The following is a 15802-nucleotide window of genomic DNA, read 5'->3' as shown; positions in this document are numbered from 1 at the left end:
TTGAATGCATGACCATTTGGCTTTATTTGAAGATATGTCTAACACACTTGGGCAATGAGTGGATCTTAATAGAATTCACTGACTATAATTCTGTACTTCTGTAGAATAACATTTTGCCTGCGCTCAGACACTCTAGAGATGATAACTCTACACACCTCTTCTTGTTGGCAACTAGTTGTAACTATGAGAGTAAAACTACTTGTGAGCATCAAAGTGTTGTAGTTTCATCGCACATGCAAGAGTATGTGGCAACAATGAATATTTTGACTAATTTGATTGTATTTGACCTCTGCCTACCAGTATCTGTGGTGTTCTGTAAGAACTACATCTAAGGCTATCAAGTGGTGTGACCGCTACATCTAATCTGATATATTTCACCATGCAGACATTTACCAATAAAGTTATAACGCTAACCTTACTGAAATGAAAGCAGGTTTTATTGGAGCTAAAAAAATACAAAAAAAAAGAAAAAGAAAATCAGAACCATTTGATTTGGCTCACTCCTCCCTAAAAAACATATGGTTTCCGAGAATCGAGTTTCGCCAGGGCCAAAAGAACAAAGGAAAAAGGGAGTGTCCATCGTGATGAAGGGAACTGTTAAAAATGAAAAAGAAGGGAAAAAAACTTTGAAACGAGTAGAAAAGAGGAACTATAGGTGAGATATTAACGCATGGGTTGGTCTTGAACAAAAATAAAACTTTTTAGTAAAAAAAGGTCACGACATTGGGAACGGACTAAATGCATGACAGAAAAACATATCAGAAAGATGTTCAAATTAACAGTATTGAGGCATTCCACAGATCTAAATGCTCATTTTTAAGCACGCTTTAAAAAACTGGCACTTTCCTTTTGATTGCTTCTTGTGCAATTGTAACTACAATTTATTTGTCCATTTCATGTGCCATGGTAACATGTACCATGAAATGTCAAATACAATTAAATAATTTGGCACACAATGGTTACAAAAAGGCCACTGAATACGGTAAAACACAGTGGTAGATTGGGGAGAATTTTGGTCATTACTACAATGACTCCCTCCCCCCATTTACTGGGAGGTATATATGCATGGTACATTCACTGTCGAGTCACGTACCTGCCATTCTCATTCTTTCGTCAGCACTCTCTCCATCTCTGTGTCTCTATCTGTCTTTGTCGTCACTGACCTCTCACTCACACTGCCTCATGCTAGAGGATGGAAGTAAACATAAAAAATAAATTCACAGTTCTTGTAATTCCCTTACCATCGGTCCTCAACTATCAAGCCATGCCAGAACGGAATAAAAAAGCCATTATTAAAAAAATAAAGTTTAAAAGATGCTCATGGCCAGGGGCATATGGCTTATAACCTCAAATCCCTGGACTTAAGCCTGCTCTACTTACGGTGTATACTCATATACTCATATGAGTGGGGACAGGGGGGCTCAGAAGAGTGGGAATGATGCAATAAATAGATCATATATTTCACACATCTCTATTTACACGAGGTTGGGGGAACACAGTGTCTTTCGGAGGGACTTCAGAGGATTTGGCCTGCTGCACCTACACACAGCTTTCTTCTTTCATCTGTGTGTGTGTGTGTGTGTGTGTGTGTGTGTGTGTGTGTGTGTGTGTGTGTGTGTGTGTGTGTGTGTGTGTGTGTACTTGTATGTGTGTGCGTGTGTGTGTGTGGAGCTTCTTCTGCCCAAGACCCATAAACTCTCTTAGGAGTGGGCTAGCACCTGATGTGGTGAGTGTGTGGGGGCAGCAGGGATGGCCCGTCTGCTCAGAAGACCTTAGCTCTCTTGCTTCCCAGTGAACCGTGCTGAGGGGAGAGAGAGAGAGCGAGAGAGATAGCGAGAGAGATAACGAGAGAGAGAGAGAGAGAGAGAGAAAGCAAGAGAGAATGTTAGTTGTATAATGATTGTTTTAATACATAAGAGTTCACACCAATTTGGCGGTACATTCCAGAACATGTTTTTCTGGCTCAAATCAAAAGCACATTCAATGTAAAACTTTGCCCAATGTTTGGGTTTTGACTGTGAATACTGTATCCAGAGTGCTGAGTGTCTGCCTCCCTCCTCCCCTAGACCTCCCCACTGGGCGGGCGTCCCCCCCCCTACCTTGGCCTGCTTGTAGAAATGAGGGGCCAGCTCCACCAGCCAAGCAGACTCCACAGCAGTCACGTCCCGCATGTAGTACTTAGAGGTCTGCACCACCTCATTAAACACAACCCTGCACACACACACACACACACACACACACAATATAAGCCTGGACTCAAGAGTGTACAGGATAAGAGTGTACAGGACTAGCTACTGGGTTCAGCTATTTGGACAGGTAACGATTGACAGGTAATCATATAGGTAAATGAAACACACGACAGTTCCATGTCTCTTGTGTGTCCACACACCCACATACAGGGGGAGGGGTACTGACCATTTGGGGGGCTTCTCCCCAAAGAGGACAGAGTTGGGGTGGATGTGCAGCTCCCGGTCATCCCGCAGGGTCCTGGAGGAAAGCAAGAACGAGAGTGGGGGGGAGAGACATGAGCACAACCAAGGGAGCGTGTGTGAGAGAGAGAAGAAAAGAGGCGGAAAGAGAGAGAGAGAGAGAGGAAGCAGGAGCTGTTGAGTAGTGTTAAGAGACAAATGCTTTCAATCTCAATGCGTTGTCACGGAGACCTTAGACCAGGGGTGTGCCACAGATTGGACAATTGAATGAAACACAAAACCCACACAAAATGCACTGTGCTGCATGGGCTACGTACAGATTAGCTACTTTTTAAAAACAGTCAACTCAAGTGCAGCATGACCGCTACACCTACTGTAAGAGGGATGGTGAGCCCTTCCTTATAATCAACAATGAGGTGCCACTGGCAGTACAAGCCCAACCCGCCAATCCCAAAAGCCCCACCTGTATGATCCAGAATGGTGCAAGCGGGCAGCGTTGGCAAAGAATCCTGAAACAATGCACCTGAGGATCACATCCGGGTCACCTGAACAGAGGAATCAAAACCAAATCTGAGACTCTTACTAAACACAGGGGAATACAGAACACGGACATGATCGACAGGAGGGAGGGAGAGGGAGAGGGAGAGAGAGAGGAGGAGCTGTGCACACCTTCACTGGAGGTTCGTGGCACCTTGAACTTGTTCATGAGTCGCCTGAGCTGCTCCCGGACGGTCACAGCCCGTATCAGGCCCTTGTAGTTGAGGAAGTGATCCTGGCACCACTGGGAACTCTTCTGGTGCTGAGGACACCAATGGGCAACACACAAAGATAGGACAGGCTTACTACTCAAGCCAGGTCAAAGGTGCTTTTGACACTGTGATAAGAGTTCAGTCTGGGAAATAACCTTGGTAGTTGAAATTGTGCCAAAGAAATGTGGACAATCAGTATTGACAAGGCTATGCCAAAAGCCTTCACCAATATTCCAACCAGACAAAGAAATGCAATCCCTCTTCGGGAACTAATAATATGGTATGCCTTTAATGGACTTCTTATCAAACAACAATCTGCTTTGGGACTTAATTCAAAATGGCTCTACAATCAATTCACAGAAATAACTTCTCTATTTATAAGGATGTAATCACTTCAAACATGTCTGTATCCTGGTCCAGTCTATTTTCCACTTGTTATTTTGCTCAGCTGGTAGTCACATACCTTGATAAAGGCTTCATAGACGTTGAGCATAGTAAGATGGTCACCTTCAGCTACTGCAAACTTCCTGTGTTCCCTGGCCTGGGGCAAGCAGGTAGAGTGAGACACAAAGACAATATAGAGAGACACACACACACACACACACACGCACGCACGCACGCACGCACGCACGCACGCACGCACGCACGCACGCACGCACGCACGCACGCACGCACGCACGCACGCACGCACGCACGCACGCACGCACGCACGCACACACACACACAAGTTTGGGGTCACTTAGAAATCTCCAACCTACTCCAGCTAAGATCAGTTGTTTTGTTATTTTTATCAGGACAGCAGTTTTCCGCTTACAGTACATCATGTGCTTACATAATTGTAAAGGGTTCTCCGATGTTTTCTCAGTTAGCTTTTTAAAATGATATCAGATTAGCAGATAACAGAGTGAGCCTTTGGAACACTGGATGAACGCTTGCTGAAAATGTGCATCTGTATGCGGATACGTCATTAAAGATCAGCCAATTCTTTCATTTACATTATAATGATGACAACAAGGACATTTCTAAGTGACTCCAAACTTTTGAGCGGTAGTGTACCGACACCACCAGCACACTCACACACGCAAACAGATGGAGCTGCAAAGCAGGCTTGTGGGAGGGTCACAGAGCAGCGCTGTTCTGGCACGAGACGACAGAGCTGGCACCACAGAGGTCACGCTAAACAGTTGTGCAGCTGCAACTTTACAAGAGCACTGAGCTCATCCCCAAAAATTAACAGATTAGCTCTCCATCATGGAGCTCTGCTGACCCGTCTGCCAGGTAAATAAAACACACTCACACACAGGCACACACACACACACACACACATACTTATGATCAGGGTATGACCCTGAGAGAAGCAAAACAAGACAGAGGAACATGAGCAGGGAAAATACACAGACAAACAAAAAGCAGAATAAGCAGGGAAAAAACTGTAGTGTGAAAAGAAAGGAAGATAATTACCTACACCACTACACACACACATACACAATAAAATTGGACTTACTGCTGCTTTCTTCTGATTGGGATGCACCACAAAGATGTTTTGGATCTGCATCATGGCCGCTATGGTGACGATCTCCTTGGAGCAGCCGAAGTTGCCCGACTCAAGCAGCATCTTGGCAAACATGGGGCTCAAGGGGAACTCCGCCATGCGTACACCCATAGGGTCAGTCAGCCGGCCATACTGGTCCAGACCTGCAGAGACAACAACATTCATTGCCAATCACTTTCTCAGGACAATTAATCATAGAGAAATATACTACAATAGGTATTAGCTCATCTTTTTCAACAATTATCATCAACTTCATTGCAGTACATTCTTGTCCATCACATATCTGGTGTGTGACCATCATTTCTGTGGCCAGTTAGAGTAAATAGAGCATCATCATCATCATCATCATCATCTCACCTCCGAGTGCATAGAGGAGCTCCAGAGCCTGGACCATGGACTGAGCAGGAGGGGGCTGCAGACAAGAGGACAGACACAGATATGATTCACTGATGGGACTTCTACTCACACACCAGTGCAACCACATCACACACACACACAGACACAGACAGACACACACACACACACACACCCTTTCCTCCCTCTAATCGGTTTTATCAAGCTCGAGTTGCTGCAACCAACAACTAGCGCACCAGCTCCAGCGCTACACTCTGTGGGCGTGTGCAGGGGGATTTCCCTCTCCTCCAGTGGCTAAGCTGTGCGGACATTAGCCTTGTGGTGTCCAGTAGTGTTGAGATGAGAGCTGGCCGGGGCCGGGCAACGTACCGACAGGAAGCTGAAGCGCAGCACGTTGTCGATCCCCAGAGCCTTCAGCTGCAGGATGACCGGCGCCAGGTTAGTGCGCTGCATCTCAGGCACTGTAGAGGGGGGCAGCTTCTCATAGTCCTCCTCTGGAACACACACACACACACACACACACATGCACACACGCACACGCACACACCAGGGTATCACAGGTGATGTTCCATCTAAAATGTGCTAACCAGTAATTTCGTTCACTATGTGAGAGGTCTACACCGTGTAATGGTTTATGCGTTCTGGCAAGTCTTACCGGTGTAAAGCCGGAAGCATTTCCCTGGGCGGTTCCGTCCCCCCCGACCAGCCCTTTGGGCGGCCGAAGCCTTAGAGATGGGGGTCACCACGAGTGACTCGATAGCTGTCTGGGGATTGTAGGCTCTCAGCTTGACAAACGCACAATCAATGACAAACATAATCCCATTGATGGTGATGGAGGTCTCAGCGATGTTAGTTGCCACCACCACCTAAACAGAGGGAGAAAAAAATATATATTCTGTGATTCTCTCTGGCAGGTTCAGCAGTTCAATTCACCTGTGGGATTGACCATAATGAATAATGTCATTCAACTTCTAGTATGCTTGCATCTTCCTCAATTATTTGCATTCAATCCTAAAATACATTTCAATAAACAAAAATGTAGCGCAAGATATTGAATGTCGGTGAATGTAACACAACACAAAATAAATCTATTTTAAAAATCTTGTCGTGTTTTTGGCCCCAGTCGTGGCGCGACTGGCTGGGGCACCTGCACCGCACGCCGGCGACCCGGGTTCGATTCCCGCCCCGTGGTCCTTTCCGGATCCCACCCTACTCTCTCTCCCACTCGTTTCCTGTCACCCTACACTGTCCTATCTGATTAAAGGCATAAAAGCCCAAAAAAATATCTTAAAAAAAAAAAAAAAAAAAATCTTGTCGTGTTTTTTTCTGAGGCGAGTGCTGAAGCCAGTTCACCTTCCGCACTGAAGGGGGCATCCTTTCAAACACTTTCATCTGCTCCGCGTATGGGAGGCCGGCATACATGGGCATCACCCGGAGGTGCTTCTTCATGCCGTAGCGAGAGAGCGTCCGGGCCTGCTCCTGCAGCAGGGACACCACCTTCTCCACTTCCTCCTGGGAAGGAAGGTGATCAATCAGCATCATGAGGGGAAAGCCCTTGTGTGTTCAGTCAACAGCAAAGGATGGAGAAAAGCAAGCCTGTGGAAGCTGCAGGAACCAGATGTGCTATTCTACCGTAGGGGTTGAACGTAACACTTGGGGAGGCTAGTAACTTTAACTTCTTATGTCTCTGTATGATTCTGTCATATTACATATATTCTGTATATTTAGAATTTACATAGCAGGACCAATAATCCAACAACGCTGAACAGCTCATAAAATTATCAATATTTTGTTGTGTCTTGCAGTTGCAGTGTTTCTTGGTTTGGATCCTCCATTATCTCATGCATTATCAAAGCGCTAGCGATGCTAACAAACCTGTCCGGTGAGAAATGCCAGCACATCTCCATCTTCCTCAGTCTCGTGGATCTTCAGCACTGTCTCCACTGTGGCCTTCACATAATCAGGGACAGGACTGGGAGGAAGACAGACAGACAGACAGACAGACAGACAGACAGACAGACAGACAGACAGACAGACAGACAGACAGACCAGACAGAGACCAAGAGAGAGGGAGGAACAAAATTAGGAAAATGCCATACATCTACTCCCCAAATTTGCAGCAATTGTGACAGAAAACACCATCATAGGTTACCAGTCTAAGGTCCCTATAGTGCCTAAAAATGAAGTCATGGTACTAATGGACGCAGGTAATACAAATCTGAAATAGCGCAGTAACACACACGCACACGCGCGCACGCACACACACACACACGCATACACGCACACACGCACACAAAAACATGAGCCAACCCTGTCTGTGCCCTTTGAGCAACCTCTCAATATCACTCTGCAATCATCGCACATTTGAAGCGTGTCTGGACAAAAACAAATCCATTCACTTCCGATCTGTACAAAAGGAATAAAGGCTGAATACCTGACAGTATAAAAGACATCCACAGGGAAGGTTCGGCCTTCGACTGTAAGAATGCCACAGGTATCTTTGTTGGGGTCTCCAGACTCATTCAGATTGAAGAACTCCTGAAATTTCTGAAAATAATCACCCACAAAACAAATCAGCATTGAAATGAAGACCGTCTACCCTTCAAAGGATGTGTAACCTCTACAAAATGCACATGTTCAACCAAAGATTATAGAGCACAGCACTCTGGAATCTTTGACTTTAACACATTTCTTCAAACGACTTCAAGTTACAGTGTTTGTCTGTTTATCTGTCTTACATGCATTTACACTTGCATTAAGTACCTTACTAACTCTTTACTCATCATTATCAACCCCCAAACCAACACACAAATGGCTTGTTTAAAAACAAAAAAAGAAAGAAAAAACCCAATGAAATCCACCCCTGCTCTGCCTCACAGACACAGTATATCTTCATTTGAAACCCATCTGAATTAACCACCTTGGCATCCAGGGTAGCAGATGCGACGATCAGTCGCAAGTCCCTCCTCTTCTTCTGGATCTGTCAGAGGGCAGATGGACACAATGGGCTTTATGGACAGATTCCAATGTTTTTCCTTTTAATGCAGTGAAATCAAATCTGGCTGTTTCAAGACACACAGGCAGCAAGGTGACTTTCACCTTTTTCAAGAGTCCGATGGCGATGTCTGTGTACAGAGTCCTTTCGTGAGCCTCATCCAACATGAGGACACTGAAAGACAAAAACGTGTTCAGTACCCAGAGACAAACAGACTTCCAGGGCCTCACAAATGCATTGTCATCAGTGACAAGAATAACCTGATGATGATGCAAAGCAGTGTTTCCCCAACCTTTTTTCCTTGAAGGCCCTCTTGCCTGTGTCTAAGACAAGCCAGGGCCCCCTACCCACACTCCTACCCGCATACACACACAAGACATTGTTTCATTCAACAATCAGGGTCTGGGGATGAATTACCAATGCCTAGCCTACAGTAGCCCCACCTGAAGGTTGCCCACACAAGTTCAGGGGTCAGAGGTAATAAATAGCTACATGAATTTAAATGTGGAACAAAAATGTGTTTTAATTTGGATTATACAGTTTTGATTATCCAATTGGGATTTTATACATCTAATGTGCAAAAATATGATGTTGGTAACCTTACAACCTCAGCCCAGGCAACATTGTGCGGACCCCCTACAATCCCTGGTGGCCCCTAGTGGGGTCTGTGGACTCCAGCTTGGGAGCCACTAATGTAAAGGACATGTGATGGGACAAGTGCTTTTTAGGGGGAAAACATCTTGTGTTTAGAATTCTTTAAATGAGTAGGCTAGATGAGAGAACATTATGATCTGGTTGGAAAGTAATGCCTGCGAAGACAGGTTCACAAATTCTCACCTGTATTTCTTCAACAGAGGATCAGCCATCATCTCCCTCACCAACATTCCATCTGTGAGAAACTGAAATAGAGACACAAGTCAGCAGATTCAGGTGGTGCATAGATTTCTGCATTCCTTGATGTTTAATGACTTAATAATGCAGTAAATTACATTGCGTTAGCCACGACAAAAAGAAGAGGACCTACTGATCACCAAAATCAAATCATACAGACAATTTAGTTGGTGGTTTAATCTAAGAATTATAAGAAATAAAACCATGCAAATGTGCCCCGGGATACAATTGCTTTCAGCAGCATGAGAGGACACATTTCCATGCGTCCTCACAGGCCAGGCCAGTATTTAGGAATACCTTTATTCTGGTGGCATGGGGGTCAGAGCAGTCATCAAACCTGATGGTGTAGCCAACCTCGTGTCCGAGCAGTGCCCCGCGTTCCTCTGCCACACGGTTGGCCACCTTGGGGAGCGAATACATCAAGACTCATTTCAATAGGCGAGCTGGGAAATCAAGGTAAATTTCCCATCTACAGCATCTACAGCATAAGCAACAGAGGCACACTTACTGATGTAGCTGCCACTCTTCGAGGCTGAGTCACACCTATGACCTTTCCCTCTGCGGCCCAACCTGCCTCTAAGAGGTACTAATGGGGGGAAAGGAGAAAGAGAAAGAGAAAGAGAGAAATGGGTGATGGTCAATAAAATTGAGGCACCCCTTGACATATTAAAAACAGCATCTGGGAGAGTAACTGCGCATATTTAAGGACTTACTGACAGCATGAGAGACTAGTCAATACTAACCTGAGGTATTTGTGTGCTTTTCCCACATCCCGTCTCCCCAACAATTATCACTGTCTGGTAGTTCTCCACAAGGTAGAGGATATTGTTTCTGTGCTGAGGAGAGAGAGAGGAAAACCGCCCATAACTATGATGTCACTCAGGATAACTCCTGCGCTTCTGTGCGCAATATTGACTACTAATTTGCCATTCAGCCTTATTAGTACATATCCATGAGATCCATTGCACGAATTTCACACATATATATATAGTAACTATGAAACAGCAAAGACACGTAAATACCTTAAAAACGGGAAGTTTCTGCCGCTGCTTCTCAATAGACAGCGCAGTGTGAGGGTTGTAAATAACTGGGGAGCCAGTGGTCTCTGTCGTTAGCTCCCGCTCCTCCGAAACACCCGGAGCATCAGCTCCTGTATCATGCATCATCAGAAAACATTAAATGTACAGTACAATCGGGGATTTGGGGAAATGTTTCTCATATTATGAAACTAACATTATGTACCTCATCATTGTCATCATTGACAGACAGATTAGCTTGGCTAGCTAAACTTGAAGAGGACGCAGCTAACTCGTGACTAATTCATACTGTACTCTCTGTCTAGTTGAGACCATCGAGAAAGCGTCTGCGGTACCTCAGGATAAAGGTTTTTGACCACGGTGTACGAAAGGTTAGACCACAGCTACACTTGCTGAAGTAACTTTATGTTACTGAAATTGCGCAGACCTATAGCATGAACGCAAATCGGTGCAAACACCACTGCAGAGGTTCCACCAAAACACGAAAGCGTCTTTTTTTTGCTGAACTACCGATATCACGCATCTTAAACTGATTTACTTTTGTTCCAGTGATGTAATGACACACGATATCATTTAGAGTACTAGGACGTCAAGAAACCACGCACAATTCCATTTTTGTTAGATATATTTTCATCTTACCGGGTTTCCAGAATTTCATCGTGGAGTGGGGCGCCGCCATCTTGAAATTGACGTCACATTCTTCAAAACTTTATTATAACCCACTAAAGGCATAAGGAGACTGAATAAGGAATAAATCATTTTAAAATTCGGGCCCCGTTTCTCTTAGAATGTCGCTCACTTAAGAGACTATTATTTATTATCAGTATAATATTTTAGGTATCGCCTTTAAATAAAACCTTTCCTGAGCTGGATGAAAAATCCAAGACATAACTGTTTATCATCTATTAAGGAAACTATGTAATCAAACAGCTCGTAAGAACACTGATGGGTTTTTTTTTTTTTTTTTTGGTTCAATGGGAGACTATAACTATTGCCTGTATGTTGGTTGGGTGAACCTTTTTCACGCCAGTTTCACCCATTTTATAGTGCAATGCATTCATTTCTTTAAAAAAAATCATTCCCTACGTCCAACACATGTAAGTATGAGGAAGTTAACAGTCCTGTCATCGACAATATTGCAGTTATTCATTCTTACACATTGGTTACCAGTGGATTGCAGTTGCAGTGACAAGAGTAGCACAGAGATGTCTAATTTCACCTTGAAGTCACCTAGCTTTCATACAACTACTACTAGTCAGGCAAAAATGTGCTATGACCTCTTAAACCGATCATGAGCAACTTCAGGGTTCCATTGTAACTGAAAGCATTTAGAAGCAGTCTGATAACAGGTTAGCGCTGACCACTAGACTGCCACTGGTCAGTTATGCCTGAAAACTTCCCTTTTTTAAACCATACGGAGTAGAAATGCGCTTTGGGGAGGAAAATTGCAGGGTAGTGGTTGAATTTCCTCCACGAGAGCTGATTATACCAAACCTCTAGATAGATTTACTGTGATCAACTGTACTTCCAACATTACAGAGCAACACTTTGTCTGTTATAAAATGTGGGACAAACAAAGTCCATGTTTAATGCAATTCCCAAAAGATTTCCATCAGAAAATACAGTCTTTCAAAAGCCTTGTGTACAGCTGAGTGTATACCTGGTACAGCAAATATTTTTGCTTGCAGTTAATACACTATAAAATACTGAGATGTATGTTACACAGCCTATACATAACAAAGACACACAAATAAATCATTTTAATACACAGGATATGATAAAATGCATATTGTACAGAATCTATACACTGTTTAATGTTTAAACAAGTTCATTGACTGATTTGGTAAGACTATCTGATTCGGAAGCTAATCGTGAAAAAACAATAAAGTTAAATTAAGTTAAATTCTCCAGCTAAATACAATGTCATTCACTGAAAAACAAACAAACAAAAAAAAACAAATCATGGCAGTGCACAGGACAGTTTTAGCTTAAAACTCAGACACAATGACCAAGGACTCTAAAATGGCCATTTTACTGAAGTTACCCATAATGCACTTCTTTGTCAAGGATGCCGTGTGCTGCAGGTGATGCATCCACACCTTGAAGCTGGAAGTTCTGCATATTCTTACATTTTACACTGAAGAAAATGTCTTTGTCTCACTCTACCACGCAATGTTTTTTTCCATAGGGTTTCAATCGTAGTGTAATGCTGTGTAAAAGATAATCCATACCACCTGAAATAACAAAGTTAACACATTTTAAAACCAAAAAAAGGAATACATGACTTTAATGTTATATTGTAGCTTACTTTGCTCATGCCTGTTTTGACAAGATATCCTGGTTATAAAACAGATATAACAGATATCATACATTCTAGCCAAGGTTAGTCAAGGTTAGAGTGTATCATGTCTATTTAAAGCACATACGCAGAATCCTTGATGTTTCAACATCTCAAAAGTAAAACCCTAAAATTAAATAAACAATCCCCCTTTCTATTCAAATGTATTTTATAAAATTATGGTAATTACTTATCCAATAAGACATTTATATTCACACATAGCACCTTGCATGAGTAGGACACAAAAGCCTGAAAAGGGACCAACTTTAAAAATTACTAATTGTGAACAGCAAATCGTCAATCAATCATTTCTTATTTAATAGGGCTGCACAATTATTGCAATCACAAGATGAGCCAATGCAATTGCCTAATCGCAAAGTCTTGGCATCAGTTACAAACAGCACAACTCATAGGGACTTTTGGAATACTGAACTGAATTAATGTATTTATTGATAACCACAAATCTGTCAATAAATAAATTAATCTGTCAGAAAAATCACAATTAGCTATATTCCCCAAATACAGCCCTATTAATTACACATTGCAACCTATCCACTAAAACAGAAAGACAGACAAAAGAAAGACAGAAAGAGTGATCTGATGGCATCTCACCAGGAATAATGCAAAAGATGTCATAAATCCTTCTTTGGTCAGCTCCCATGTGCCGCCATACTCCTCCTCGTCTACCTGGTGAAAGCTGCTGAAGTACAGGTACAGGACACCTGCATTGATGATGCAGAATCTGGAGGGGAAAACACAGAGACTGCATCAGTGGGGTATCCTACAAAGCAAGTTAGACATATCTAGCATAATCTAGGGTGGTAATTTTTAGTGTCTAGCCTATAACTTAAATTGATGGTGGTCATCCATAGTAGTGGCATATTTGCACATGCAACACAGTTAAAAAACGACTGCGAGATTCAAAATGTTTGGCGAGGTGGAGCTCAGCCTGTAAAATATATGACAGAATTTTACATGTGAGATAATTTCGTTTTCCAAGATAATTGATTGGTCAGTAGGATTGGTTGGTAGGCGGTAGTTTTACACAATTTGAGCTTTAACTTGGCACATAACCTGCTCCCGATAGAGAGATGCTAAAACAGACAGAGGCACTTTCAGATGACAGCATTACCTGGCTTTGAACGCAACATACCTCGCTAACTCACTAATTGAGCTTCGTAGGATACCCCACTGGTGCGAGCCTACCTGACAACGAGTAATGACAATATTCCGATTGCACGCGAGTCATGTAAAGACCTTATTCTTCCAGATGCCATAACCTGAATAAGGTCATATTCGGAATACTAAAAACCGGAATATTGTGGTATAGAAACACATTAGTCACAGAAGGCCCCTTTTCAGAATATTAAACTCCATCTGTGCATGTTTGTGCAAGAAATGTTGGTAGCTTGCTTTGATGCCCTGCAAATATAGCTCCAAGAAGAAGGTTTTGTGTGCACTGCTAACAGATGGAGAATCGGTGTAAACCCCTCAACCAAAGCAGTCTATTATAAGGCTATGATCCAAAACAATAATGGCAATAGTGACTCTAACCTCACCAAATTCATGAATGAAATTCAGGAACAGAAACCATTGAGACATCACTTCTATTGCACGTTGCTGCTTTTGCATATGCTGATTAACATGTGAACAGGAATATTCCGTTTCATCTTCACATGGAAACATCTTATTGTGAATATTGGCATTACCAGAATATGGTCCTTAATAAGAATATGGTGTGCATGAAAATGTGGTCAATGTTTTGCAACAACACATGGGATGGACAGCTACAGCAATTTGTGGTTTTCCAGGATGTTGGAGAGAAAGTTGCAAGGCAACCAGCTGCAGAAGGTGTGCAATTCTCCCTATTTCAAGTTAGTTTATCAACAACAACATGACTCTGAAGCTGTCATATCAAACTAAACAACTTACATAGGATGCAAATAGCCAACCTGCTAATATCAGCAATGCATTCCTAACGGTTTTTTTACGCTTAGCTACCTCAATACCGAACGGTTTGCTGCTTTTGTCCCTAGTAACGAAAATACCCAAAAAAGAACTAAAATGAGAGATTTCTATAGGCATTGTAAAATAATTGTGATATTCTTTAACACCTCTATATCCTAACTTTCTATAATATATGAAAGAAAAGAATATATGCTTACATTGCTATTCCAAGAAATCCTTTGAGTGGTGCAACGCCCCATATTACTCCAAGAATAACTGCTATGATTTGCCTGAACCAGTAGATCACATCCAAGAACTCGTCCTGTGAAACAAAGCAAACTGTTAGCCCATTTCATCATGAAGGAGTCTTGAATCAATGATCCGCGAAGATGCCCACATCCGAAATATGAAACTGAAGCTCCTCCCAATTTCCTTCAGCTACCCCCTTTAACTGTTGCAGTCTGCAAGTAAAGTTTAGGTTAATCATTAGATTGCATTCAATTTCCCAAGGTTGTATGTGAATCAGATGTGAATCAGGGGCACACAATCAAGAATACGTCTGCTGAGCTTTGTGTTTCAGTACATGTGATCTTCATATTAACCACTGGTATTTCACAACTTCACAAATCCCCACTTTAGTTTCATAAACCTATAATGTAAGCGTTAGTAATGTGTAGATGAGGTAGAGAACGCCTTGTTAGCATACGGGCACAGGCGTCACCTTGATCACAATCCCGTATCGAGAAATACAACAGATTCTGCTAACTTAGAAATATTGTGCGTCCATAAAATGACCACTGAACCGTCTTGTCTTAATCCATCGACGACCCCCCCCATGTCAGATGATCTGACATTACACTACAGGGGCTATGCTAGCTAGCAAGCAAGCCAACTGGACACCTGGCCAAGTTCTGACACTTACGAAGAAGATAGTACTAAAAAATATCCGTTAAAATGACAGCCTGCTTTTGGGGGACAATATATATTAATAGATTTTTCTTTCTCAATCACAAGCCCACCTTCTCCTCCCATACAGCTTTACTATTGAAGGCTTTGCTCCATGTGGACTGCTTCACTCCACCGTTGGCGAGATGAACTTCTTCTTTCTTTTTTGAACTGCTCGTCATTCTCTGGGACTACCGCCTGGTATTAGCTGAATCTGTGAACAGAGCGACACAATTTTGACTATTGTGTGATATATCTCCGATTCTATTAAGAAGCGGATAGCGTTAACTCGAAATAAAAGCACTGCTGACTCCTCAAATTGGTGTCGAAGATTTCCAAAGCCGCACTGTGCACGCATGCGCTGTAACCATTTGACCCCAGTGTGAGAGCCAATAACAAAATGCGACGTTCACCCACGTTGGGTCTGAACATCTCTTAAAATTAAATAGTGACATCTGCTGTTGGAAGACGGTCACTGATCGAATGAATTAATTAATCTATGACTGAATGAATGAACGAATGAACGAATGAACGAACGAATGAATGAATGAATGAATGAATCAAT

General features: G+C 42.8%; 2 protein-coding genes across 3 annotated transcripts; both read right to left on the bottom strand.

Moving 5' to 3' along the window:
- Window positions 1–419: 419 nt before the first annotated feature.
- On the bottom strand, window positions 420–10693 carry dhx35 (DEAH-box helicase 35). 2 transcript variants are annotated; one of them, XM_062540693.1, is made up of 22 exons: window positions 10647–10693; window positions 9993–10120; window positions 9714–9806; window positions 9479–9556; window positions 9268–9372; window positions 8917–8978; window positions 8184–8253; window positions 8005–8064; window positions 7519–7631; window positions 6960–7056; window positions 6438–6596; window positions 5740–5950; window positions 5454–5578; window positions 5088–5142; window positions 4683–4873; window positions 3642–3719; window positions 3099–3228; window positions 2893–2974; window positions 2416–2487; window positions 2100–2211; window positions 1719–1801; window positions 420–1185 (listed from the first exon to the last, which is right to left on the bottom strand). In XM_062540693.1, the coding sequence occupies exons 1-21, from the start codon at window positions 10684–10686 to the stop codon at window positions 1763–1765; spliced, it is 2100 nt and encodes a 699-aa protein (XP_062396677.1). In that variant the 5' UTR covers window positions 10687–10693; the 3' UTR covers window positions 420–1185; window positions 1719–1762. The 2 variants fall into 2 exon arrangements, with proteins under 2 accessions (XP_062396677.1, XP_062396676.1); XM_062540692.1 differs by having other exon boundaries at window positions 420–1801.
- Window positions 10694–11752: 1059 nt separating this feature from the next.
- On the bottom strand, window positions 11753–15599 carry rab5if (RAB5 interacting factor). Its single transcript, XM_062540691.1, has 4 exons — window positions 15312–15599; window positions 14511–14614; window positions 12958–13087; window positions 11753–12241 (listed from the first exon to the last, which is right to left on the bottom strand). The coding sequence occupies exons 1-4, from the start codon at window positions 15417–15419 to the stop codon at window positions 12200–12202; spliced, it is 384 nt and encodes a 127-aa protein (XP_062396675.1). The 5' UTR covers window positions 15420–15599; the 3' UTR covers window positions 11753–12199.
- Between the last annotated feature and the right edge of the window lie 203 nt (window positions 15600–15802).

This window comes from Sardina pilchardus, chromosome 7, assembly GCF_963854185.1.
Source record: "Sardina pilchardus chromosome 7, fSarPil1.1, whole genome shotgun sequence".
Taxonomy (NCBI): domain Eukaryota; kingdom Metazoa; phylum Chordata; class Actinopteri; order Clupeiformes; family Clupeidae; genus Sardina; species Sardina pilchardus.
The sequence above is the reverse complement of the archived record's forward strand: the minus strand, read 5'-3'. Positions and strand labels throughout refer to the sequence as shown.

What these genes read in the sequence shown, in the direction of transcription:
- dhx35 (XM_062540692.1), bottom strand. Translation starts at nt 10,686, where the DNA reads ATGGCGGCGCCCCACTCCACGATGAAATTCTGGAAACCCG. An exon ending in GATGAAATTCTGGAAACCCG is followed by an intron (nt 10,121 to 10,646) that starts GTAAGATGAAAA and finishes TGCATGATACAG; the next exon opens with GAGCTGATGCTCCGGGTGTT. An exon ending in AAAGCACACAAATACCTCAG is followed by an intron (nt 9,557 to 9,713) that starts GTTAGTATTGAC and finishes TCCCCCCATTAG; the next exon opens with TACCTCTTAGAGGCAGGTTG.
- rab5if (XM_062540691.1), bottom strand. Translation starts at nt 15,419, where the DNA reads ATGACGAGCAGTTCAAAAAAGAAAGAAGAAGTTCATCTCGCCAACGGT. An exon ending in AAGCTGTATGGGAGGAGAAG is followed by an intron (nt 14,615 to 15,311) that starts GTGGGCTTGTGA and finishes TTTGTTTCACAG; the next exon opens with GACGAGTTCTTGGATGTGAT. An exon ending in GGATTTCTTGGAATAGCAAT is followed by an intron (nt 13,088 to 14,510) that starts GTAAGCATATAT and finishes TTTCCCCTCCAG; the next exon opens with ATTCTGCATCATCAATGCAG.